This window comes from Lynx canadensis, chromosome D3 (assembly GCF_007474595.2).
Source record: "Lynx canadensis isolate LIC74 chromosome D3, mLynCan4.pri.v2, whole genome shotgun sequence".
Lineage (NCBI taxonomy): Eukaryota > Metazoa > Chordata > Mammalia > Carnivora > Felidae > Lynx > Lynx canadensis.
Genome location: NC_044314.2, coordinates 50,586,215 through 50,613,895, shown reverse-complemented (window position 1 = coordinate 50,613,895; position 27,681 = coordinate 50,586,215). Strand labels below are relative to the sequence as shown.

The window sequence follows — 27,681 nt, the reverse complement described above, 5'->3', positions numbered from 1 at the left end:
TCCAGGCTCTGAGCTGTCAGCACAGAGCCCGACGCGGGGCTCGAACTCACGGACTGCGAGATCATGACCTGAGCCGAAGTTGGCCGCTTAACCAACTGAGCCACCCAGGCACCCCAATTGCTGTAACTTTAACACATATATAGTGCATCATTCAGTAAATGATTTCTGAAACACAATATCCTGATCATGGATGAGTCTAAAAGAAATATGGAATAATACAAGTATCATACATCACTGAAAAATGGCATATTAAGATATCTCTTCATATACCATTAAATGTTCTTAAAGTGACTTTGAGATATCCCTAAGAAAATAATAGACTACAAAATTAGTACTTACCCCTAAAATCAATGTTTAGCATACTTACCTACGATTGCTATAATACGTAAATCCTACAAAAGGTAACTGATTGCCAACAAAAGCTTTAGGTATAGGGAATGTTTCTTCATCTCCTTTATCTTCTTCCAAGTCATCAAAATTACTTGTATCAATGTCGCTACTTAAATCAGGTACAACTGGCGCTACAGCTAAAAATGGAAACAAAATTAGTAGCTTACTTCAAATTTAATATAAAAATAAAGTGAAGCAAAGATTCCATACCAACTACTAAGTTTCTTACATACAAATAAGTTGCAAACCAAATTCCAAATGGGTTGAATCCTATTTCACCCAATTTTATTAGGGCTATTAATCAACTGATATTGACCATTACAATTCTATGAAACAATCATCTCCTATAATTATCATCTATACTTCAAGTTTAATTTGAATATTGCAAGTATAAAGGTTTTAGAATATACCATAATATAAATATGCAAAAACAGTCAGGACTCTACAAAAGACTTTGCAGAAACCACAGCATAATAAATTATACTCAAAACTGATTGATTTCAAATGAAACAAACTAGAAATCAAGGTTACCTACCTCTTAGTAGTCCTGGATATAACATTTGGTACTGAAATATATTTATTAATCTAGAATTTAGATGGTTAGTATCCACCCCTCCCCCCAACTCAATATCTCTATAAGACTAAGTCACAAGGAGCAATGTATTTTGAATTTTATTTTCAGTCTAGCTACCTTCCCTGAATCAAGTCATTAAATGATGACTCCATGAGGTATTTATGAAATGGCTGTTAGGAAAAGAGGGTAGAGATACAAAACATGCACACAGAATCTTCAAGAGTTATAAATGTGATGGAGAGCAAGACTCGTAAAAATTTTTTTTAAGTTTATTTATTTTGAGAGACAGAGAGAGAGCGTGTGCTCGTGCACTCACAAGTGGGGGAGGGGCAAAGAGAGAGAATCCCAAGCAATCTGCATACCAGCAGCACAGACACCAACATGGGGCTCAAACCCAGGATCTGTGAGATCATGACCTGAACTGAAACCAAGAGTCAGACACTCAGCCCACAAAGCCACCCAGGCCCCTCGTCTAACAAGTATATACGGCAATGCTTAAATCGTCATAATATGGGAGAAAATAACATGAAACTAATATTACCACTATTTTATTTTGGAACTTGAATAGGCTACAGAGAATACACCTAAAAATACATTTTAGAGAAAAAGCTTTTTAAAGATACAGTAGTATTAATAAAACATTATGGAAATATCAACTAAACATTGAATAATTATTTTAGATATAATCATCTCATGTTTCTTTAAAAAAGATGAAGATGAGCAACAAAAAATAATTGACCTGGTTTCACAGTCTTAATCTTTTATATAAAGGAATCATTTTTCTAATGAATTATCTGGGTATTCCAGGCAAGAAATAACTATTGATGCGCATCACAGATACAGTGAAATATCTCATGAATCTGAGAATGAAACATATTTAACCCAAAGAAGCTATAATATTAACTAAAAATGAATGAGAAAAGACCTTTTCCACCATTCTCTCGTCTTAATGACCAGGAGAACTGCAGTCCTGACTAGATTCTAACTTCCTAATACTACTAACTGCCTAATTTGTAAAATGAAGTGGGAGGAAAGTTGCTTCTTCTTATAAAGTATGTAAGCCAATTATGGTCTTGGCATAAATTGTACTTTTAAACGGTGGGTCTCATTTTTAAAACAACTTTGCCCCCCTGTGGGACATTTGGCAATGACTGAGCTCTTATAACTGAGGGAGGTATGCTCCTGGCATCTAGTGGGTAGAGACCAGGGAACCACTAAACACCCAAGAAAGTTCAGGGTAAGCCACACACAAAAAGACTTATCTGGTCTAGTGTTGAGGCTAAAATCCCTACTTGAAAATTATCATATAAGAATGATTTTAAAAGGAAGCAGAGCATGCTTGGTGATTTTTTTCTTGCTGTTTCAGATGTATCTAGTCTTTTCATAGATAACACAGTAGGGGCACCTCGGTGACTCAGTTAAGCGCCTTACTCTTGATTTCAGTTCAGGTTGTGATCTCATGCCCATGAGACTGAGCCCTGTATCAGGCTCCGCACTGAGCGTGGAGCCTGCTTAAGATTCTCTCTCTTGTTCCCTCTGTCCTCATCCCCTGCTCATATGTGCTCTCTCTCAAACATTAATAAATAAATAAGGAAATACAGATAACATGCCATTTCAGAACAGTTTTAAAATGGGACAAATTCTGTTTAAATTTTGAGGTACAAGTAGGGGAAATCCTGGGAGAATTATAAAAGTAATATTTGTTCTACTTTCAAAGTAAAACATTTAGGCTTTATAGATACCATATAATCACATCAGAATAAATAAGAGTAAGTATAAAGATAGCTTTACAGAATTACCATTGATATATACAGTAGTCTATTTATAAAAATTTACCTTTCAATAAATAACTGGGAATATAGGAACCATGTTCTATAAGAAAGAATCCAGGTGACGCCATAAAAACATGGCAGAGTAAGGAACTCTAAGAAGCTACCTTTCCACTGAAATAACTATTATGCAGGCAAAAACTATCATAAGCAACTTTTTCATAACTCTGAAATCTAAGAAAAGACTTGCAACAAGCAGGGGAATGTTTAATGAAGAGAGAAGCTAGTAAATGTTGGCATTCCGGGAACTGTAACTGGCTGACCAATGAGATAATAATGGGAAAGGAACTTCAGGGGTCACACATGACAAAGAATACAGACTTTGTAAAAACAGTCTGGAAAAGTCACTAAACAAATGGATGACTGAAGCCCACAGCAAGCAATAATAGCAAACCTGGAAGGGGAGAAATCAGATTTCCAGAGTTTATAACACTGTAATATTTATTATGTCCAGTTTTTAATAAAAAGTTACAAAGCGTATTAAGAAACAGAAAAAGTAAGGTCTATTCACAGAAAATGACAGAAAAATCTCTGAGGAAACCCAGGTATTAGATTTATTAAACAAAGACTTTAAATAAATTGCCTTAAATGTGCTCAAGGAAACCATGGACAAAAACTAACTGAGGAGTATGATATCTTAACAAACAGAACATACAAAAAAGGAAAAAGAGGGAACCAAATAGAAATTCTGGTACTGAAAAGTACAATAGCTAAAAGTAAAAATGTACAAGGGTTCAACAGCAGATTTGAGTAGGCAGAGGAACCAATGAACTTAAAGACAGGACCACTGAAATTATCAAGTAGAAGAAAAGAAGCAAACAATGAAAAAGTCAACTTTTGGGGCACCATAAATCATACAAACATATACATTAGGAAAGTCCCAGGGAAGTAGAGAAAGGGGCAGAAAGAATATTTAAAGAAATAATGGCTCCAAACTAACCAAGTGATGAAATTTAAGAATCTATACATTTAAGAACTCCAAGTAAGAAATTCAGATCCACACCATGACATGTTATAATAAACGTTGAAAAGACAAAGAATCTTGAAAACAACAGAAAACTGACTTATCATACATCAGAAATCCTCAATAAGATCAAGAGCCTATTTCTAAGCAAAAACATTGAGGGTCAGAAGGCAGTGGAATGACATATTTTAAAGTGCTGAAAGAAAACAACAGTCAAGCAAGAATTCTATATCCAGCAAAATTATCTTCAAAAATGCAGGGAAATTAAGATATCCCCAGATAAAAGAAAGAGGAGTTTGTTGCTAGTAAACCTGTCTGGCAAGAAATGTTAGAGTTTTTAAGGTTTAAATGAAAGGACACTAGACACTAACTCAAACCTTTACAAAGAAATAAAGAAGGGGCGCCTGGGTGGCGCAGTCGGTTAAGCGTCCGACTTCAGCCAGGTCACGATCTCGCGGTCCGTGAGTTTGAGCCCCGCGTCGGGCTCTGGGCTGATGGCTCGGAGCCTGGAGCCTGTTTCCGATTCTGTGTCTCCCTCTCTCTCTGCCCCTCCCCCGTTCATGCTCTGTCTCTCTCTGTCCCGAAAATAAATAAACGTTGAAAAAAAAAAAAAAAAAAAAGAAATAAAGAAATAAAAGTAACTACACTGATAAATGTAAGAGCCAGCTTTATATATTTTTGTTATATGATCTACTTTAAAAAATAAATAAATAAATAAATCCACTTTCCCCCCTATATGACTTAAAATAAAATGGGTAAAATAATTATAAATTTATGTTAATGAGCACAGAATATATAAAGATACAATTTGTGACAACAACATAGAAGAAAATAGATCTGTATAGAAGCAATTTTTGTATGCTTCTGACAGTAAACTGTATCAATTCAACCTAGACTGTTATCAGTTTAGGATGTTAAATATAATCCCCAGGATGATGACAATAAGAAAATGACAATATATGGAAAAGGAATTAAGAGAGGGAATCAAAACAGTACACCATAAAACAATCCATTAAATACAAAAGAAGGCAATGATGTAGGAGATGAGGAACAGAAAAAAATCAGACATACAGAAAATAGAACAATGGCAGATGTCTTTACATACAGTATTCACTTTAAATGTAAACGAATTAGTCACTAATAAAACGTAGAGATCTGAAAAATGGATTAATAAAATTGATCCAATTATATGCAGTGTACAGACACTCACTTTAGATCCACAGACATAAAAATGTTAAAAGAATGAAAGATATTCCATGGAAAAAAGAGCTGACGTGGCTATACTAACATCAGACAAAATCAGTAAAATGGTTAGAAGAGACAAAGAAAAACAGGACATACTGATGACATTGATAAAACGGTCAACTCATCAAGAAGGTGCAACAATTATAAACAACACATTAACAACACAGCTCCAAAATATTTGTAGTAAAAAATGACATAAATGGAGAAACAGACAGTTCTAAAATAATGGGGTCATCAATAACCCACTTTCAATAAATGAACTAAACAATTAAACAGGAGATGAATAAGAAAATGCAAGACTTGAGCAACATCATAAATGAATTAGATATAACAGATGTACAAAGCTCACTCCACCACCAAGAGCAGAATACAAACTGCACATGACACATTCTCCAGAACTATATGTTAGATCAAAAAAACAACTTAAGCAATTTAGAGAGACTGAAATCATACAAACCAGCCACTATGGAATGAAACAAGATCAATAATAGAAGAAACACCAGAAGGTTCACAAGTATGTTGAAAATAATATGCTTTCTTTTTTGTTAAGTTTTTATTTAAATTCCGGTTAGTTTATATACAGTATAGTATTAGTTTCAGGAGTAGAATTTAGTGATTCATCACTTACATATAACACCCAATGCTCATCACAACAAGTACCCTCCTTAATACCCATCACCCATCTAACCCATCACCCACCCACATCCCATCCAGCAACCCTCAGTTCATTCTCTATAGGTAAGAGTCTGTTTCTTGGTCTGTTTCTCTTTTTTTCTTCGTTTGTTGTGTTTCTTAAATTCCACATATGAGTGAAATCATATGGTATGTGTCTTTCTCTGACTTATTCCACTTAGCATAATATATTCTAGCTACATCCACGTCATTGCAAATAGCAAATTTCATTAAAAAAAAAAAGTTATTTATTTATTTAAATAATCTCTACACCCCACGTGCGGCTCGAACTCATGACCCTGAGATCAAAAGTCCACATGCTCTTCTGACTGAGCCAGCCAAACACCCAAAGATTTCATTCATTTTGGTGGCTGAATAATATTCCACTGTGTGTGTGTGATATCTTCTTTTTCCATTCATCAGTTGATGTACATGGGGTTCTTTCCACAATTTGGCTACTGTTGATAAGGCTGCTGTAAACATCAGGCTGCATATATTCATTTGAAGCAGTATTTTTGCATCCTTTGGGAAAATACCTAGTAGTGTAATGGCTGGGTCACAGGGTAGTTGTATCCTTAACCTTCTGAGCAAACTCCATACTGTGTTCCAGAGTGGCTGCACCAGTTTGCATTCCTACCAACAGTGTAAGAAGGTTCCCCCTTCTCCACTTCCTTGACAACATCTTTTGTTTCCAGTGTTGTTAGTCTGAGCCATTCTGACAGGTGTGAGGTGGTATCTCATTGTAGTTTTGATGTGTATTTCCTTGATGATGAGTGATGTTGAGCATCTTTTCATGTGTCTGTTAGCCATCTGGATGTCTTCATTGGAAAAATGTCTATTCATGTCTTCTGCTCATTTATTAACTGGATTATTTGTTTTTTGGGTGTTGAGTTTGATAAGTTCACTACAGATTTTAGATACTAATCCTTTGTTGGATATGTCATTCGCAAATATCTTCTCCCATTCTAAAGACTGTCTTTTAGTTTTGTTGACTACTTCCTTTGCTGTGCAGAAGCTTTTTATCTTGATAAAGTCTCAATAGTTCATTTTTGCTTTTGTTTCCCTTGCCTCCAGAGATGTATCTAGTAAGAAGTTGCTACAGTTGATGTCAAAGAGATTAAAATAACATATTCTTTAAAAAAAAAAAAAAAACAAACAAGGAGTCAAAGAAGAAATCACAAGGGAGATTAGAAAAAATGCATTGAGACAAATAAAAATGAACAACAACCAAAACTTAAAGGATTTTGCAAAAGCAGTACTCAGAAAAATTTTAGTTGTAAATGCCTATGTAAAAAAAGGAGAAAGATCTCTTGGGGGAATCTGACTTTTTTTTTTTCAATGTTTTATTTAATTGAGAGAGAGAGACAAAGAGAGAGAGAAGAGAGAGAACAAGAGAAAACAAGCGGGGAGAGGGGCACACAGAGAGAGGAAGACACAGAATCGGAAACAGGCTCCAGGCTCCAAACTGTCAGCACAGAGCCAATGTCGGGCTCCAGCTTGTAAACTGCAAGATCATAACCTGAGCCAAAGTCTGTTGCTTACTGACTGAGCCACCCAGGCACCCCATAAGCATCCAACTCTTGATCCTGGCTCAGGTCATGATCTTGTAGTTCAAGTTCGAGTCCCACATCGGACTCTGTGCTAATGGTGCAGAGCCCACTTGGGATTCTGTCTCTCTTCCTCTCTGCTCCTTTCCCTCTTGTGTTCTCTCTTTCAAAATAAATAAACAAACTTAAAAAGAGAGAAAGAGAAAGGTCTCAAATCAATAGCCCAGCTGTCACCCCAAGGAACTAGGAAAAAAGAGCAAACTAAGCCCAGAGCTCAGTTTGGAAAGAAACAACCGTAAGGAAAGAAACAACAGAGATTAGAGTAGCAGATAAACAAAATTAAGAATAGAAAATTAATAGTGAAATTAACAAAACCAATAACTACTTTTTAAAAAAGAATCAACAAAATTGACAACAAATCTTTTAGCAGACTAAGGGGAAAAAACAGAAGACACAAATCAGAAATGAAAGTAGTCAAACTTCAAGCTGTAGTCCTAAGCTATAATCATCAAGACAGTACAGTAGTACTGGCACAAAAACAGACACTCAGATCAATGGAACAAAATAGAGAATCCAGAAATGGACCCACAAATGTATGGCCAACTAATCTTTGACAAAGCAGGAAAGAATGTTCAATGGAATAAAGACAGTCTCTTCAGGAAGTGGTGCTGGGAAAACTGGACAGCAACATGCAGAAAAATGAACCTGGACTACTTCCTCACACCATACACAAAAATAAACTCAAGATGGATGAAAGACCTAAATGTAAGACAGGAAGCCATCAAAATCCACGAAGCCAAAACCTCTTTAACCTTGGCCACAGCAACTTCTTACTCAACATGTCTCTGGAGTCAAGGGAAACAAAAGCAAAAATCAACTATTGGGACCTCAAAAAATAAAGCGCTTCTGCACAGTGAAGGAAACAATCAGCAAAACTATAAGGCAACCAACGGAATGGGAGAAGATATTTGCAAACGACATATCAGATAAAGAGTGAGTATCCAAAATCTATAAAGAACTTATCAAACTCAACACCCACCCCCCCAAAAAATATCCAGTGAAGAAATGGGCAAAAGACATGAATAGACACTTCTCCAAAGACTACATCCACATGGCCAACCAACACATGAAAAAATGCTCCACATCACTCATCATCAGGGAAATACAAATCAAAACCACAATGAGATACCACCTCACACCTGTCAGAATGGCTAACATTAATAACTCAGGCAACAATAGATGTTGGTGAGGATGCGGAGAAAGAGGATCTCTTTTTGCACTGCTGGTGGGAATGCAAACTGGTGCAGCCACTCTGGAAAACAGTATGGAGGTTCCTCAAAAAGTTAAAAATAGAACTACCCTATGATCCAACAACTGCACTACCAGGTATTAATCCAAGAGATATGGGCATGCTGTTTCAAAGGGGCACATGCATCCCAATGTTTATAGCAGCACTATCAACAATAGCCAAAGTATGGAAGAACCCAAATATCCATCGATGGATGAATGGATAAAGAAGAGGTGGTATATATATACAATGGAGTATTACTCGGCAATCAAAAGAATGAAATCTTCCATTTGCAACTACGTGGATGGAGCTAGAGGGTATTATGCTAAGCGAAATTAGAGAAAGACAAATATCATATGACTTCACTCATATGAGGACCTTAAGAGACAAAACAGATGAACATAAGGAAAGGGAAACAAAAATAATATAAAAACAGGGAGGAGGACAAAAACATAAGAGACTCTTAAATATGGAGAACAGAGAGGGTTACTGGAGGCAGTATGGGAAGAGGGATGGGCTAAATGGGTAAGGGGCATTTTAAAGAATCTACTCCTGAAATGTTGCACTATTTGCTAACTTGGATGTAAATTAAAAAAATAAATTAAATAAAAACAAAAAACAAACAAACAAAAGTTTTATAGCAGAAGGAAAAAAAAAGAAATGAAAGTAGGGACACAATTACCAACCTTTTACAAAGAGTGAATAAGATCAGGAAGCTCATGGAATATCTGCCAAAATTCAAGCTATTTTGTACCCTGCGACCACACCATCAAGGAAGAGATGGTGAAGATTAATTGCCATTATAACTTGTAAATATGTAAGTGGTAAAACTACGAAAAGAAGTATTATTTGGAAAAGGTATGCAATACTGCCAAAGAAAATTGGAGTGTCAAAAAAGTTAAAAAGAATTATAACTATTATATAATTTTTAAAAGCTTAGCAGGTCAGAGAGGTCAGTTCACAATAGAAGTATTCTTGGTATTTTAGGGGTGGGAAGTAAAGAAGGGGTAGGAAGAGGGAAAGGGAAGCAGAGAACAGTAAGTTCTACAGACTTCAATTTTTCTTTCTTTCCTCTTTTTTTTTTTTTAAACAATAACTATAAAATAGGAGCCATTAGGATTAGGAAAAGATAGCAAAGTGTTTATGTTAAATCTAAGTACACCATAGCAAAATCACAGATAATATAGATTTTTAAAAAAATAGAGAGGGGCGCCTGGGTGGCTCAGTCGGTTAAGCGTCTGACTTCAGCTCAGGTCATGATCTCACGGTTTATGGGTTTGAGCCCTGCATCGTGCTCTGTGCTGACAGCTCAGAGCCTGAAGCCTGCTTTGGATTCTGTTTCTCCCTCTCTCTCTGCCCCTCCCCCGCTGATGCTCTGTCTCTATCTCTCAAAAATAAACATTAAAAAAATTTTTTAAAAAGATAGAGAAATAACACTAATACTAATATAATTACCTAATTATAGAAATTCTTTAAAGTTTGATTTAAATCAATAAAGTAATTCATTTTACCTGCTCTTTAAATTAATATAAACAGTTACATTAAGGAGGTATAACAATATCATAAAATGCCATTGATTTGGACTCCCCAATTCCACTAGAAGAGCTTTTGTTGGTTTGACCACTGATGTTTTCCTAGTGCCTGAAATAGAATAGTACTCAGAATATAGCAGATGTTCAGTATTTGTTGACTAGGTTACCCCCTCTCCTAATTAATACCAGTTTTTCAGTACACTAAATGAAATATGTCCTCCCTACTGTTTAGAGCGATTTACTCCGTGGTTATTCTATGGTTATTTATGCATCGTTTCATTCTGAAAAATAATTTAAACCAATATGAAAGATACTTTATTTTCTTCAATCGCCTTTTAAATTTTCTTCAGATTATAATTGTATCTGTAAGCTTTCAGCTTTCTTAAACTTCTAAGAGCATAGCTTGAAAAAAAAACCCACAAAATTTTTCAGTGCAACGATTCATCATCCCACTGTCTTCATCCTGGTCTTTACATCAGTTTCTCATGCAGCGTAAAGACAATAATCATGTCACATTTACTTGTCAGGAGGAGGAAGTTCTCTATTTCCCAGTATATAACTATTAATAAATTCTGAGGGTCAAGATGCGCCTGTAGCTTTTCCACATAGCAGGTCGTTCAGTGTCATTCTTTGTAGTAGTATAATTTTTTTAATTCCTCCAAGAATTTATTTCCCCTTTTCCCTCTCAGTCAACTGTATAGCCTGTATACAGTGTATGTGCTGTACCTGAAGGCAATATAACTGTTACTTTAAAAATATTTGATAACTAGGATATTTCACTAATGTTGGCAAAACTACAAACTGCTTCTTCAAAATTAACAAGATTCATTTCTTCTAAGCTTACCCTCACAGTCTCAACTACACAGGGAGTCATTAAGACAAGTATATACTACCTATTTAATTTGTAACTGTCTCTAAAACCACACAGCTGAATTTATTTCCATTATTACTGTTTACTGTTACTGCTACAGCAGGAAGTTAGGAACTGGTATATATTATCCTTTCTGTGAACAGGGAAAAAATTCCTGAGACTTCAACAGGAAAAAGATGAATGCTTGGCCTTCCAAATCCACAAAAAGATGTTGGTCAACTTTGGCACCATTATAATTTTTAGTCCATTATGTTAAACAAGGTTTTCTGTGAATCATTTATAATTTTAACTTTTTTTTTTAAGTAGGGCAATGTCCTAACCTGACTGAAAATGAACTTCTTGCACACTACATACTTTCATTTCTGAACTGCAAGCTGCAAATCTGATGGAATCAAGTATACTGTAATTTCCTGTATCTACATACAAATTAAATTCTGGTATTTATCAATAATAGAACTTTATATTTTAAGTTTAGTAAAAACAAGATAACTTGTCCTTTCACAGGAAATATATTTTAATTTAAATTACCCTTTATTAACTTTCTTCACAATGAGATATTTTAATACTAAGACAAAAGGCAATTCAACAAAGATCAAAGCATTACTGCTGAGCCTAATTCCACCTCATTTATATAATATTTCATCTTGGTATCTCAAATGGGATATAAAAGAAGTAGCAGTACTATTTTCCCAATATTATCAAATAGTCTCTCTCTAATTAGGGTAGGATAATATACATAACCACATCTGTGTACTTTAGATTTTTATTATACACATATATTAGCATGGAAGTTTCAACAGATTATTTACTACAACTACTTTTGAATATCCACTGTATTGTTCAAGAAAAAAATAACTTACTGTCTCTGAGTGTTTCCCAAGCCCACTGATCATTTTTGAAGAAAAGATGTCGTTTGATTTCTTCCACACCATTTCGTCCTAATCTCACCTCTCTGAATAGAGGGAGAGAAAAAAGTTACTAATCATTTAAGATATTATTATAACCTGTCCAGATATCTTTGTGGACATAATGCTAAAATCTGTGCATGATGATAAAAACAGTTTTATGTCACCTTGAAATTACATTGGTTGTCAGTGTAATTTTCAGCTGAAATTTAAAAACTAGTTGAAGACAGAAACCTGAAGAATTTTTAAAAATATGTATGAGGGGGTGTCTGGGTGGCTCAGTCGGTTAAGTGTCCAGCTCTTGATTTTGGCTCAACTCAGGTAATGATCTCACGGTTGGTGGGTTCAAGCCCTGCATTGGGCTCTGTGCTGTCAGCTTGGGATTCTCTCTCTGCCCCTCCCCTGCTTGTGCTCTCTCTCTCAAAATAAACTTAAAAATTCATACATATATATATATATATATATATATATATATATATATATATATAAAACACAGACTTGTTGATACTCGATGACTTTTCTATTGACAACAAAAATACTGATAAATCACTTGCCTTGCTTCATTAGTATCATGAGTAAAACAGTGCATTTTCTTTTTTTTAATGTTATTCATTTTTTAGAGAGAGAGAGACAGAGCATGAGCAGGGGAGGGGCAGACAGAAAGGGAGACAGGGAATCCAAAGCACACTCCAAACTCTGAGCTGTCAGCACAGAGCCCGACGTGGGCTAGAACTCACAAACTGCGAGATCATGACCTAAGCCAAAGTCGGGTGCCCAACCAACTAGTTCACCCAGGTGTCTCATAATACAGTGAATTTTCTTGATAGATTTTCAAAATAGTGGTAGTTATACATTTTTTGCAACCAAGAACTTTACACCAAAAGCTCAGAAAGACATCTTACATTTAAAATTTCCATTTAATACCCTATTATAAATATTTGTGACCAGTCAAAAACCAATGACAACTAATTTTTGACACTACTACAAAACTGAGTTTTAATGGGACAAATTACTGACTCCTGGCCTCTTAGGTGTACACAGAGATAAAATGTTTAAAAATGTGCCTTTAGCTGATTTGGAAAGGAGAACTCAACAACTTCTGTTCTCTACTAGAGTGCTTATAAACAAGAATACCCTGAATTCCAAAATTTTTCATGAGTTAAAAGATAAATTGCTTTTGATATAATGTGACATCTTTTTAAGAAGCTTTCACTGGGGTGCCTGGGTGGCTCAGTCAGGTAAGCCTCTGACTTCGGCTCAGGTCATGATCTCCCAGTTTGTAGATTCAAGCCCCACGTCAGGCTCTGTGCTGATAGCGCAGAGCCTAGAATCTGCTTTGGATTCTGTGTCTCCCTCTCTCTCTGCCCCTCCCCTGCTCACCCTTTGTCTCTCTGTCTCTCAAAAATAAATAAACATGGGGTGCCTGGGTGGCTCAGTCGGTTGACAGTCTGACTTTCGCTCAGGTCATGATCTTGCAGTTTGTGGGTTCGAGCCCTGCGTCAGGCTCTGTGCTGATGGCTTGGGAGTCCGGAGCCTGCCTCAAATTCTGTCTCTCTCTCTCTCTCTCTCTCTCTCTCTCTCTCTCTCTCTGACTCCCCTGCTCACGCTCACTTGCGCTCTCTCTCTCTCTCTCTCTCTCTCTCTCAAGAATTAAAAAAAAAAATTTTTTTTTAAAAGAAGCTTTCACTGACTCTCCCAGGCTGGATCAGGAAACTTCTCCATGGTTGTATGGCACATAAACAGTATTAAACTCAGATCCCCACGTCAGGCTCTGTGCTGACAGCTCAGAGTTTGGAGCCTGCCTTGGATTGTGTGTCTCCCTCTCTCTCTGCCCCTCCCCCACTCATGCTCTGTCTCAGAAATAAACCTCAAAATTTTTTTAAAAAAATAAACATTAAAAAAAATTGTTTTCTAAAAAAAGGTTTCACTGACTCCCCCAGGCCAGATCAGGGAAACTGTCCATGGTTCTATGGCATATAAACAGTACTAAACTCAGAGTACTTATCTCTCTGTACAATAAATGTCTCATTCGCTTGTCTATTTCCTCCAAAGGACTATGAGGTAGTGAACAGTGGATGTATGTCTTTTTCATTTCTTTATCCCTAGCACCTAACGTACAGCATAGTACTTATATTTATAGAGTACATATATTAAATGTAAAAATTTGAAAGACTGTACATTTCAAGCTCTAAAGGAAAAAATGAAGGACAGTAAGTTTATTTTAATTATAATGAATTTAAAATTGAAACATATCTAAAAGCTCTAGGCCTCCCAAATATTTAAATTAACAATATATAAACATAATTATCAAACATAATCTTAGTAAGTCATTTGGTTCATGCTTAAAAAAGTATACCATAAGGGTACACAAAATATGCCATTTTTGTTTCTAAAACACATACATGCATATACATTTATAAAAAGGCTTACTGAATCAGAAAGACATCATACCAATGACCATCTCTAGAGGAAAGGAGGTAGGAAATACATACTTCTTTATAGCTTTGCACTATTTACTTAATTTCAACAAATAGACAGTCATACATAATTAAATCTTTTTTCCAGCTCTGAGGTACATTTGGCAAAATCTTAAGATATGTAGAGTATAAAGTGATGTTTTGACATTGTGAAAGAACTCTCCCATTGAGTTAATTAATACATCTACCACTTCACATATTTACCCTTTGGTGGGGCGGGGGGGGGGGGCGGGAGGGGGGATAAGAACATTTAAATTCTACTCTCTTAGCAGATTTCAACTATACAATACTGCATTATCTTAAACAGTATCAAATGGAAGATGCATCATTTTCCCATCACTAAGATAAATGTTCCCAATTAAATTAATATATGCCATTGACTAGAAGATGTATTCTGATTTCAGAGATGTTCACATGTATTTAAAAAACCCTCAGGGGGCGCCTGGGTGGCTCAGTCGGTTAAGCGTCCGACTTCAGCTCAGGTCACGATCTCACAGTCCGTGAGTTCGAGCCCCGCGTCAGGCTCTGGGCTGATGGCTCGGAGCCTGGAGCCTGCTTCCGATTCTGTGTCTCCCTCTCTCTCTGCCCCTGCCCCATTCATGCTCTGTCTCTCTCTGTCTCAAAAATAAATAAACGTTAAAAAAAATAAAAAATAAAAATAAAAACCCTCAGACTCAAGAAAATATAATTTTTGGGGCGCCTGGGTGGCGCAGTCGGTTACGCGTCCGACTTCAGCCAGGTCACGATCTCGCGGTCCGTGAGTTCGAGCCCCGCGTCGGGCTCTGGGCTGATGGCTCAGAGCCTGGAGCCTGTTTCCGATTCTGTGTCTCCCTCTCTCTCTGCCCCTCCCCCGTTCATGCTCTGTCTCTCTCTGTCCCAAAAATAAATAAAAAAAAAAAAAAGAAAGAAAATATAATTTTTATACTTAACCAAGTTAAAAATTCAACAATGAAATTAAAAAAAATCTAGTCTAGCCATCAGAAAAGAGCATTATTTCAAATTCTGAGGTAACACAAGTGACTTGAGATCCAGAAAAGCCATCTAGAATATCATAAAATATTAGATTTCACTGTCATGAATGATTTGGGGAATGGTTATATTTTTATTTCAATAGTTCAAATATAGGAGCTCAGATACAGACCTCAAATATTGAGCAGCAAAATGAGAATTTCCTTAGAATAAAGTTCAATGTTAAGACTATTTACCTGTCAGTAAGGAAGGCACAAATAAGATTTTTTGCTTCTTTTGATATATCATTATCATCAGGGAAAGTAAGTGAATTTTTATGGTTCATAATCTTACTATAAGTTCCAACCAGAGAATCTGCATAAAAAGGTGTATCACCTGAAAAATTGATAGGGAAACAAAAGAAAAATAAATAAGATACATTAAAAAAATCAGTTTCAAAGGAAAAGAGTCAATATTACCTGTATAAGGATTACTACATATGCATTAAAGACATACTTAATATATATACATAAAAGAAAACATATCACTAAGTTGCTTTAAGCTTCTAAATAGCTTTTAAAAACATACAAAGCAAGTTTGGATCAGTTTGCTTTCTACAAACAAAATTAATATTGCTTAATGTAACAAATATTTTATTAGAAGAAGCAAAATGGCTAAGTTTTGGAATGAACAACTATGTTAGAGGTACACAAAATTCTCCTTTACTCACCTACAAGCATTTCATATAAAAATACCCCAACTGACCACCAGTCACATTCTCGTCCATAATAACCATCACCACCTTGAGATTTTAATACTTCAGGGGAAATGTAATCGGGTGTTCCAACTGCTGTATCACATCGTACCATACCTTCCTAAAAAGAGTGGCAGTTCAACTTTTGAATTAGGATACAAATATAAAGCCTCAATTATTTAAAAGGACTTTCCTAATAAAACCTGTAGAATTCTAAATCTTTGGGCTATAAGATATATTAAAACCTAATGCAAACTTGATAAAAATGAACACACTCTAATCACATATACATATTATATATGTAATATATTTGTAATAATGCGTATGTGTGGATACATCAGTGATTTTTACTTTGTAATAATACTCACTAGGAAGACACACTGCCAAACAGTTGTGCTAATATAATGACTTCATCTTAACAACAGAGAACAACTATATAAGCCAATGCAAACAGATTGAGGAACTGATAGGATGATCATTTGATAACATTAATATATAAAGGTTGATTTAATTATATATATTTTTTTGCTAAAATAGTTGTTCAATTTAATTCTGCTTGAAACTGTGAAGAAAACATTCAAGAATTGACTGTACAAATATAAAATGGGGAAGCATGTGTAAAAGAAAAGGGTGCAATAGCATTGAGCACACTGAATATCTACTTAATATGCATTTTAACTCTCCAAACCCCCCCCCAAAACTAAATGCAAAAACTATACATATCTGTTACTTATTTTAGCTGGTATTAACACAACAGAATTACAATTAAATGTTCACACAAAAGTTCTATGTAGTATTTTCTTCTAACCAAAATAATTCTCCTTTTGAAATAATAAATACGATTTTTTGATATTGTTCTGTGTTAAGTTTCAAAGAATATAAACTGTTTCAACTGAAACAAAGTAAGCATACTGGCTACTTCAGCTATAAATATGTTATTTATTATGTAAGTAATGAGGATAGTATCTTTAAAGATTGACTCCCAAAATACGTAGTAAGATCTTTTACATGTTCTCAGAAGGCTAAGTAAAACACTAAAAAATACACATATCACTGATATCCAATTTTTATGAAAGTCTAATTTTAACACTGGTCTTAGTATTTAGTGACTAATTCCATTTCTAGTTACCAGTAGTAGTGTATATTACAGAGTTGTTATAAAGGATTTAATAAACCTGGCAATGAACACTTACCTTAAATACAGAGAAAAATATAAATCACTTACAAGTTACTAATACAAAATAGAAACCATGCATCTATTTCAACAATCAAGACAGGTCACACCAATTCTGTACAAGACCAGCTACGGTTAGTACATTCTTATAGCATTTTTCTAAAAAGCATCTATCTTGAAATGGCAAAAACTAAATTAAAATCTAATTATTTAACCTTATTCATCTTCATACAAGTACCAAAATCTGCTAACTTCAAATGTCCAGATTTATCCAGCAGCATGTTATCAGGCTTCACATCTCTGAGGGGGGAAAACAAAAACAGTAGAGTGTTTCTAAAACTGGTCAGACACTGATCAAAATTTTATGAGGCAGTTATTTTAGGCCATGTATCTTTACTCATTATAGATAAGGCCATTTCTGATCCCTAGGTGTTTCTATCACATCTATAAATTGAACTTCAGGAGGGAAACTCCTTTACATGTTAATGCCTCAGAGAAGGACATTTAATATTCCCTTTTATTAAAATTTGAATTTGATTCTTACAAAGTGGAAGGCAAACCATGAGAGAGAATAACCATAAAAAACATTACACTCAGACATAAAAGTAACTGAAACACATTTTTCAACATAAATATATAAATAACCCCAGGACTCGGTCTAAATTATGCTCATTTTTGTTATCACTAGCACTTGGCACAGCAACTGCACTGGATTCAAGCAGTGTTTGCAGAAATGAAATTGTTCTTCTAACAAATAAATATGATTTATTCACTAATTAAAAGCAAATTGATTTATATATTTAAAATTTTGCATAAAAAACTAATCAAAAGCAATTTAATTTGTGGACAAAATTTAAAGTGTTTAACTCTCTGGCACATACCTCAGAAAACCAGCTTGTAACTTTTATTTTTCAGAACACCAGATAAAAGCTATGTAATCAGATTAAGGGACATTAAAGAATACATTTATATCAACATTAAGCTGAAATAATAACACTATGAATTTCAAAGTTTTAAATTCTGAAATACCACTTATGTCACATGAGAGGGGAAGAGGTGGATTTCAAGTAGGAAATGCTAATCAAATTAAGTTTAAGTAATTTTCAGCCTCCCCCTTCAACAAATGAAAAAATTTAAAGCATTTTTATCTTTACCTATGAATGAAACCCATGGAATGGATTGCATCCAATGCAAGAACTACTTCTGCAGTGTAGAATCGTGCCCATTTTTCAGGCACATCATAGTTGCTCATTAAGTTTACAAGATCTCCACCAGGCATGTACTCCATCACCATGTAGAGATAACGATCATCTTGGAATGCATAAAAAAGCTATTCAAATACAGAAAAAAAATCATTAAGCAAAACTGTTTCATTAAAAAAATGGCAAAAATACTAAGATTTAATTAAAATAATCAAATTGCAGTAATTATAGTGCTCTTTAAAAAAAAGACACACACAAGCATAAATACCACAAAGACCCTTGCATATTCAAAGGAACTATTAACTGTGATTATTTTTTTAATTTTTTAAATGTTTTTATTTATTTTTGAGACAGAGACAGAGCATGAGCAGGGGAGGGGTGGATAGAGGGGAGACACAGAATCCGAAGCAGGCTCCAGGCTCTGAGCTGTCAGCACAGAGCCCGATGCAGGGCTGGAACCCACAGAGTGTGAGATCATGACCCGAGCCGAAGTCGGACACGCAACCGACTGAGCCACCCAGGCACCCCTAACTGTGGTTATTTTTAAGGAGTTGGAAACTTTTTTCTCTATATGTTGCTATACTAATTAAATTTTATAGAGAATTTTTTAAAAATTATAATACTTTCAAGTCTCCTAAGCAAAGAAATATCGTGATTCTGACTTAACATGTGCTTTGGTGAGGCCTACTGCTAAATTTATACTAATACCACAATTCTCAAGAAGTCTAAAAAAACGATTACAGCCTCAGCTGTCCATTAGCTGTGTGACGGGGCAATCTGTTTAACCTCCTTAAGTCTCTGTCACTACAATCTCTTCCAGAAAAATTTAAGGGAGTATATAAACTTGTTTGACTTTTATACCTGCTGCTAGGTCAAAGACTGGACCTAGCAGCGGCAGTTTGTAAGTGCTTAAAAATGTCTAATGAAGAGAAGCATAAATTAATCTATAAATTGGAGGCATATCAATAAGGATTAACTACCTTTCAGAGTTGTTAAAAAGATTAGTGAATGTAGAACATAATCAGTACAACAGATGCTCAATAAGTAAGAGCAGTCAATAAGAGGAGGAGCAGTAACAACTAACAAGCAGGAAAAGGACAACAGCTAGAGTTAAGCAGGAAGAGTGAGGTCCATTGATATGAAATTCACAAGAATACCAAGCATAAATATAATTTCTTATTTGACCAGCACTGAAGTTAAAAAAGGAGCAAATTTACAAAAGAACATTTTAAATGAGTAAACACAACAAGATTAGAATCAAACTAAAAATAAAGCCCTAGAGAAAATGATACCTTATTTACAGACGTTTGACTTAATCTTTGTTTCATTTTTTCAGTAGTGTTTAATGATTTTAGTTACCAATTTAGTTATTTTAATTTAAAAAGATATTTTAGGGAAGGATAAGAAACTAAGTGGCATCTCATGGCTATCCCAAATTAAAGGATACAATTTGTCATTTGGGCACCATAATTAAAGAAACAATGTTGATTTGGTAGCAGTGGTTCTCAACCAGAGGAAATAACTGTCTTCTGACACCATCCCCCCCCCCCACTACCACCCAAGTAAACATTCAACAGTATCTAAACACAATTTCTGTTGTTGCAAATGGTATGTGGGCTGGGGAGGGCTGCTACTGGCAGCACCTGGGTAGAAGCCAGGGATGCTGCTAAAAATCTGATCATGTACAGGACAGCCCCAACAACGAAAGACTATCTGGCCCAAAATGTCAATAATACTGAGCCTGAAAATCCCTGCTCCATACAACTGATAAAAATAGAGCAGACATTTCAGGCATAAAAAGTCACATGTAAATCTTAAACATTTTCCATATTCTCTTTATTCCAATTACTAGTATGCTTCTTTAGGATACTCCACTATATACTGTAAATTAATAAATCACAAAATTCATATTAGTAATTTAGAAATGATTAGTCTACCAGCAGTTTTTCTTTTTTTAAAACCAGAAGATGATTTACTTACCCCATATGTCTTTACATAAGAACCCCCAATACATAAGACAAAAAAAATATGGAGTCGCTCTAGTTGAGGTAGAAACAGAAAACCCAGAATTATAACCTACCCAAATTCCTGCTTGTCCCCATGACTTCACCTGAGGTATCTCCATAGTTGGAAAAAACAATCTAAGGCAATTTCCACATTTTTGACCAAGGGAATTGAGGCCCAGAGATGTATATCTTGGCCACAGCTTCACAGACAGGTCTTTGACAGTTAAGACTAGAACCTATAACTACTGACTTCTACTGTATTTTTCTTTCTACTGAAAACCCTACAGCCAATACAAGATTATTTGAGGGCCCACCTTAACTCACCTTTCCTTCATTTTCCCATTCCTTCCTCTCCACAAAGTAAGAGAGACAAACAGATGGAGGAACAGATGGTTAAATAAAAGAAAAGGATCTCATATTTGGGGAACAAACTTAAATTTCAATATTAAATAAAAGTATCCTCTTATAAGATAATAATGTACGACTTCCCCCAAATCAAAGCAGATTAGTTAAGTTTTCTAATATTTAAAGTCTATAGGCACATAATTATTTTGCTTTGGCTTTTCTTCCTAGAGACAACCCAATAAAATTAAATTTTATGATTAAAAAATGATATATTAGACAATTCTGTAATCAATAATAAATTCTCTATTACTCTTCTAAAAAACAATCTAAGCTTCTCACATACGTTTAGTTACAAGCTCATAAAGCAATAATGAAGTAGAAGCAAAATCATACCTGAACGACCCAAGGACTGTTAGCAAAAGCCATGATGTCTCTTTCTTCCCAGAAAAAAGCAGAATCAGATCTCTTAATCATTTCAAATTTACTAAGAAGCTTCATAGCATATACCTTCCTGGTAGATTTATGCCTTACCTTTAAAATTGAAAATGGAAAATAATAACCCTTTTGTTAACAATTAAAGCTCAGGATTTACCAGAACAATTTACCAAATTATTTTAACAACTTGTTAAATAATATTATTGTTCTAGCTACTTTTATTTTGTCTCTTCTGCTGAATTATCCCAATTAGATAATCTCAAGGCTTCAATTACCAGAAGCAAGTCATGTTAGAAAAAATCTTTATTCCCTACATTATGACACACTCCATCTCCTCTACCCGGTTATGCATGCTGCTTTCTATTTATAAAACTTATGATTCCACAGCATTTTAGAAGTCTAATATTACAAGTATAGATTTCTCTTCTGATGTCTGAAACCTCTTCTCTACCCATGGATGCTTGGGGAAAATATTTCATATTATCTGCTGTACTTGACTCTAGGCTTTTTCACATCTTTGGCAAGACTATCTAAAATAATTTAAAGCAACAATTTTATAAAAAAAAAAATACCATCCCAAATAATATATCTTAAACACACAAATGGATTTTTTAATTTTAAAGTTATCGTTTTGTTTTGTTTTTAAAGTAGGTTTCACATCCAACACAGAGCCCAGCATGGAGCCCAGCACGGAGTCCAACTGGGATGAGACCTGAGCTGGGATCAAGAGTTGGATGCTCAACCGACTGAGCCACCCAGGCGTCCCTAAAGTTATTGGTTTTTAATTTCATTAAAATAACCTACCAATTGAACTTCTCCAAATGCACCTCTACCAATCACCTTCACTACTTCATAATCTTCAGCTTTCATTCGTAAATCTCTAATTTTATTTATTGTGTCTTTATCTGTATGAAAAGAAAAGTTTATAATTTTAAATCATTGAAGCATTATAGGCAAGTTCTTGAAAAACAAAAAAATTCATTGAGAACTATTTTATAGTAAAATGTAAACTTATAAAAGAGCAATGTTCAATGTATTAAGGATTGTTTTAAATAAATTCTGAAATGACTTCATTCTATTAAAATATTTTCATTATCTCTCTCTGTCCCAAAAATAAATAAACGTTGAAAAAAAATTAAAAAAAAAAAAATAAAATAAAATATTTTCATTAAAATCTAACTTGAGAAATGTTTCAGAAAATAAATATACTACTAACACACACTAAGGAAAATTAGTTAAGTACACAACAAATTTGAATTGAGGGATCACAAGTAAATACTTTAGATTAATGAAATAAAATTTTCTTTTTATCAAGTAAGTTTTGATGATCCAAGAAGATGTAAATAAGATATCCAAGAAAAACATGCAAAAAAAAAATCACTTATATCAATACATTTCTCTATGTGAATTCTCTATTTGAATTTAGTTTTTAACTTAAAACACAGTGGGAATCTCTGCAATTATTTATATAAACCTGTCATGCTACAAACTACAATAATTTACAAATCCCCACTGGATAGATATTCTAATTCCTAATTTGGTCATAGATTAAAATAGGGCTATTTTAATCCACATGGGTCAACACTGGCATGAGATTACATGGAAAAGCTTCACATTTCAACGTGTACAAATACAGAACAGCTATTAAAGTGAAGTTCTAGTTCTTAATAAAAACTCCATATGATATTCTCATCTTTCTTTTTAAATGCACATTTAAACTCAAGTGTTTGTGCACATTATGACCAATAAACACATGCAACAGAAACCAAATTTTTACACAGGGATAACATAAGTACATTTAATTTTAGGTTACGTATCTACTGCAAGATGCATCAGAAAGATACAGGCAGTAATCAAATATACTGCACAATTATTTATGTCTACCATACAGGCTCTTTAGAATCACTGTAGATATAGAAGGATGACTTTAAAACATATTTCCTCCTCTTAAGGAGTCCAACCTCTAGCAAATGAAACAGAAATAAACAATGGAAAAAAAATACAAACAACAACAAAAAAGCTGTAAGGAGGATAAGCAGTTTGTAGAGCACTAAGAAAGATGCCTAACCCCAACCTGCCTGGGAGGAAGGTGGCTAAAAAGGACTTTCTGGAGATAACACCTGAAACAAGTCTAAAATGAAGCAATGCCATTAGCCAGGTGGGGAGAAGAAAAGAAAGAATACTATAGGCAGATGGGTAATATAAGCAAAGGCACAGAGGAACTACATAGAAGAAAGTTCTGTGTTGCTTAAGTATCAAGTTTGTGACAAGGGTTCAAAGGAGGCACTGTAGAACCCCAAACTGCTTAAGGAGCTTGAATTTTACCTGTAGACCAGTAGCTATAAAACTTTAATCATCAAAAATCCTTCTCACAATAAAATTTAAAGCAACTCAATATGTAAAATAGATAAAAGAAAGTGCCCTGCTTCAGGAGGGTAGTGGTGTGGTGGTGGGGATATCAGAGAGAGGCTGGAGCCTCATCTACTTTGAATTCTTCCATAACGCAGTCCCTGAGAGTCCTGTGGGATCTGTTGGGAGCGGAGAAACATCATGAAAGGAAATAAGGCAGATAAACACAGTTAAATTTACATTTCAGCTAACCCACTCTGGAAAATATGTAAAAAGATGAACTGGATAAGGACAATACTGGAAGTGGATAGAATTTTAAGAGTACTGTAATGCTCCAGATGAAAGTTAGAAGAATTCTGAACCAGGATGTGTTATATAATAGGCTGTGGAGTTGAGAAAGGATCCCTAGCTCTGGTTATATGAGGTTTAGAGCGATAAAAAGGCTACAAAGTCTGTTGCTGGAGCTCAGAAAATATATCTGTTGCAAATTTATATGGGAATGATGATCTTGCTTCCTGTTTTAATTTCTGACAGCACAGGAAGTATATAAAGCAGCTTGATTCATGATTCAAACAACATTAGTTGTCAGAATGACTTTATTAATTTACATATGGCATAATAAGCGCTGTTTTGCCTGTTAATTTTAGGTTGTATTCATTAAGAAACATTACCAAGTCTGGGACAAAAACTAACTTCCAAAATTAATCAGTGTTTAATGGAAACTCAGTGACAATTGAACATGGCTCTTCTCACTTAGAAAAACCTTCATCTTGTCTTTGTCTTAGATAGCTCATACTACCATACAAAATACCATAGACTGGGTGCTTTAAACAACATTCATTTATTTTCTCACAGTTCTAAAGGCTGGAAGTCCAGAATCAGGGGACCAACGTGTAATTTCTGGTGAGGCCTCTCTTCTTCGTTTGTTGGCAGCTGCCATTTCTCTGTGTGTTCACTTGATCTCATGTGTGAGACAAGGTTAAGGACACCAACCTATCTTATCAGAGCCCCACCCTAATGGCCTCATTTAACCTTAATTGCCTCCTTATCGGCCCTATCTCCAAATACAGCCATTGGGGTTTAAGGCTTTGACAAAATAAATGGCGGGGGGTGGGGGGTGGGGGGGGGGAATGGGACTACACAAAATTTAGTCTGTAACAATCTTTTTAAAAAAATCACAACCAAACATCACCACTGCTAAGCAATCAACTTGCTTTATACTAAGATAAACTGGATGTTCAGTTCCAATTTCTAACAAAAATTTACAGAATTGATGATGTAAGTCCACAAGAAAGAATGATGTACCACTTACACTGTGGTAAAATAACATATGATAGATTCAGATATTTTCCACAAAGTATCTGCTGATGTATAATAAAATAAATAAATATAGGCTTCAACCACCTTGCTGTTTGCACAAGCTTTGTCAATTTGTCCAACTAAGCCTTTTTCTGTACCATACGTAATTTTAACTACTATCACTTGTAACACACCTTAGCAGACTCCATTTCAAACTGTACCTGTTATTTTCTCATCTTTCTTTAAAAATATTCTTGCCTATACTTGTTCCATGCAGACTACACAGAGAGGATAATTCTTTAGTTACTCCAAACTCAGCACTGACTCCTAAAATAAACACGAATCAAGGAAAATCACTCAGAATTGTTCATCTTATTTTTTAATTGACTATTGATGTTGCTCTCAATGACCTCAATTCTTTGAGCAAGTGTTCTTGCCAAAAAGCTAATGGTCTTAAGGAAATTTTTCTCTCTACACAATATTTTTATTTTTTATTTTTTTTGCTGCTGCAAACACTCACCATTGGTGAACAGCTTTCCCTGTTTGGCTAACAAGCCACTCATAGACTAATGTAAGGTCACAGCCTCATTCCTTTTTACTTATGTGAATAAAATTCTGTAATTAGATATTCCATTTCAAATTTTCTTTTTTTTTCTATTTTTGCTTTCCTGTGATTTGGGAATATGACGATGAGGGCTGACTCTGGTAATGTCAATATATATAATTTCAGCACAGCTACAGTCTCACTGCATAATAAACAATGCTTTGCCATTTAACTTCACAAAATAATCCACACTTGACTGTGCCTCAAAATGGTAACATTCAAAGTTCACTTTTCTCTTTTTTGACACAATGGGGTATGCACTGGTAAAAAAAAATAAAATAAAATGCTGTCGTATGGTGATACACATTAAACTCTGTTCAGCTGTAATTGTATCACTGTGATTTAGCTGAGTAGCCATGTGAAGCAATAACAATGTCCTGTAGGAATTCTGTCTGGACTACTCAATTCAGACACTGTAGCACAAAAACAGTCACAGATAATACAAAAAAGAATGAATGTGGCTATGTCCCAATAAAACTTTATTTTATGGGCACTGAAATCTGAATTTCATACAATTTGTATATGTCATATTTTCCTTCTTTTGAACTTTTATCAATCATTTAAAAAATATAAAAAATATTCTTACCTCATGGGGCATACAAAAACAGGTGGTGGGCCAGATTTTTCCTGTGAGCTATAGTCTGCCAACCAGTGCTCTAATAGAAACCCAGCTCCCCACTAAGAACACTGCTTCCCTTGCAGCTCTCAAGTGGTGACCTTTATCCTCCCCCACACATGTCTTATACCCCTGGCCCTGAAGATGGAACAGAAGAACTGCAATCTCTACATCTCCCACCCTAAATCTGCCAGCTTTGATTTTCATGTTATATGTTAGGTTATATCTCTCACTACCTCTCATTACTGATGTAAGCTACCTCTCTTGGGTCATCAATCTCATTGCTAGACAATTTTAGTTCCTGGTTTACTGACCTCTCCAACATTCACCGGTTTTAATTCCTAAGATTTTAATATTTCCATAGATGACACTTCTAATAACCTGGCCTCTCAATACCTTTAAACTTCTCTCCTTTACTATGTATATATATACATACACATATACATACACTATATACAGACAGCTTCTCTTTCTTATCTCCCCAAATTACATTACATGGTCATTTATTACAATCACTCACTTGCATACATCTTTAATGCCTTCTTGGCTCTCTTCTGCTTCATTGTCCTTAGTTTGTCAAAATCATAATCCTAGTTAAATCCAATTCTCCAACTAACTCTTGTTAGTACCCACGCAGTTAAGTAAGTCTGGATGAATACATAAAATCATATTGACTGATCCCACTTTAAATTCATAATCACAAACATAAAGCTGGCCCCTAATTCTGCTTGGCATTCACACTTCACTAGTCTGTTCACTCTCCCATTCTGCTAGAGACCATATTTTACATTTTCTTCCCTCTTCTCAAACCTCACACAGCTCTCCCATTGATCCTCATTCATAGCTAAGACCTTTTTGGCTACCACTCTGAAGCAAATGAAACCATCAAGAAAACTGCCACAGATTTGTCACCACACACACACCTATATAATTAAATGTCAGCATGGGCACTCATATATTTGGGCACCTTTACTACAGGAGAATACTGTTATTTTATACCAATCTCTTCACCAGTGATGTCACACTCTTTTTCACTAGTTCAGGGACATTGCTTCAGCAATACTACCCTTTTTCTCTTGAATCATTAAGTTTCCGCCTTCCTAACCAGATCCTATGGTTAGATCATGCTACTTTCATTCTCATCTTAAATCTCTTCATCCCATTTCTCTCACCAGCTACTGTCCCATTATTCAACTCCACTACAGCAAATACCCTCAAATGTTGTCTCTCCTCTCAGTTTCTAAATCTTTCTTCATATTTGCTCTTAAATCCACTCTAGGTGGGCTATGGCCATTACCTTTCTATCAAAGCTGCTCGTCAAAGTCACAGACTACCAACATGTTGTTAAATGCAATGACAAATTCTCAGTCCTCATCCTGACGTAACAGCAGCTTTTGACAGTTTGGTCCATCTCTGCTGGTTTACTTTTTTTACTCGACTTCCACATTCTTCCAATAACACCATGGATGTTTTTTCAAACTCAGTGGCTACATCTCAGTTGCCTTTGCTGGCTCTTCCTCCTCCCCCAGAGTTCTTAACACTGAGCATTTCAAGGCCCAGTCTTTCATAGTGTTTTCTTCTCTATATTTATTTCTTTGGGGGGCTTTAAAAGCCATCTACATGTCAACAAATTTTTATTGATTTATTGATTGGTA

The 27,681-nt window shown here is 35.0% G+C and overlaps 1 protein-coding gene across 3 annotated transcripts in view; it reads right to left on the bottom strand.

The window, feature by feature from the left end:
• The window catches only part of ROCK1 (Rho associated coiled-coil containing protein kinase 1), a 160,365-nt gene that overhangs the window by 81,245 nt on the left and 51,439 nt on the right, over nucleotides 1–27,681 (bottom strand). For all 3 annotated transcript variants that reach the window (XM_030336457.2, XM_030336456.2, XM_030336458.1), the window contains exons 3-10: nucleotides 21,963–22,063; nucleotides 21,117–21,254; nucleotides 18,325–18,500; nucleotides 17,386–17,470; nucleotides 15,973–16,117; nucleotides 15,500–15,638; nucleotides 11,773–11,864; nucleotides 368–527 (exon numbers count right to left, since the gene is read on the bottom strand). In XM_030336457.2, the coding sequence (XP_030192317.1) occupies nucleotides 368–527; nucleotides 11,773–11,864; nucleotides 15,500–15,638; nucleotides 15,973–16,117; nucleotides 17,386–17,470; nucleotides 18,325–18,500; nucleotides 21,117–21,254; nucleotides 21,963–22,063 (1,036 nt within the window). The remainder of the gene's footprint in view (nucleotides 1–367; nucleotides 528–11,772; nucleotides 11,865–15,499; nucleotides 15,639–15,972; nucleotides 16,118–17,385; nucleotides 17,471–18,324; nucleotides 18,501–21,116; nucleotides 21,255–21,962; nucleotides 22,064–27,681) is intronic.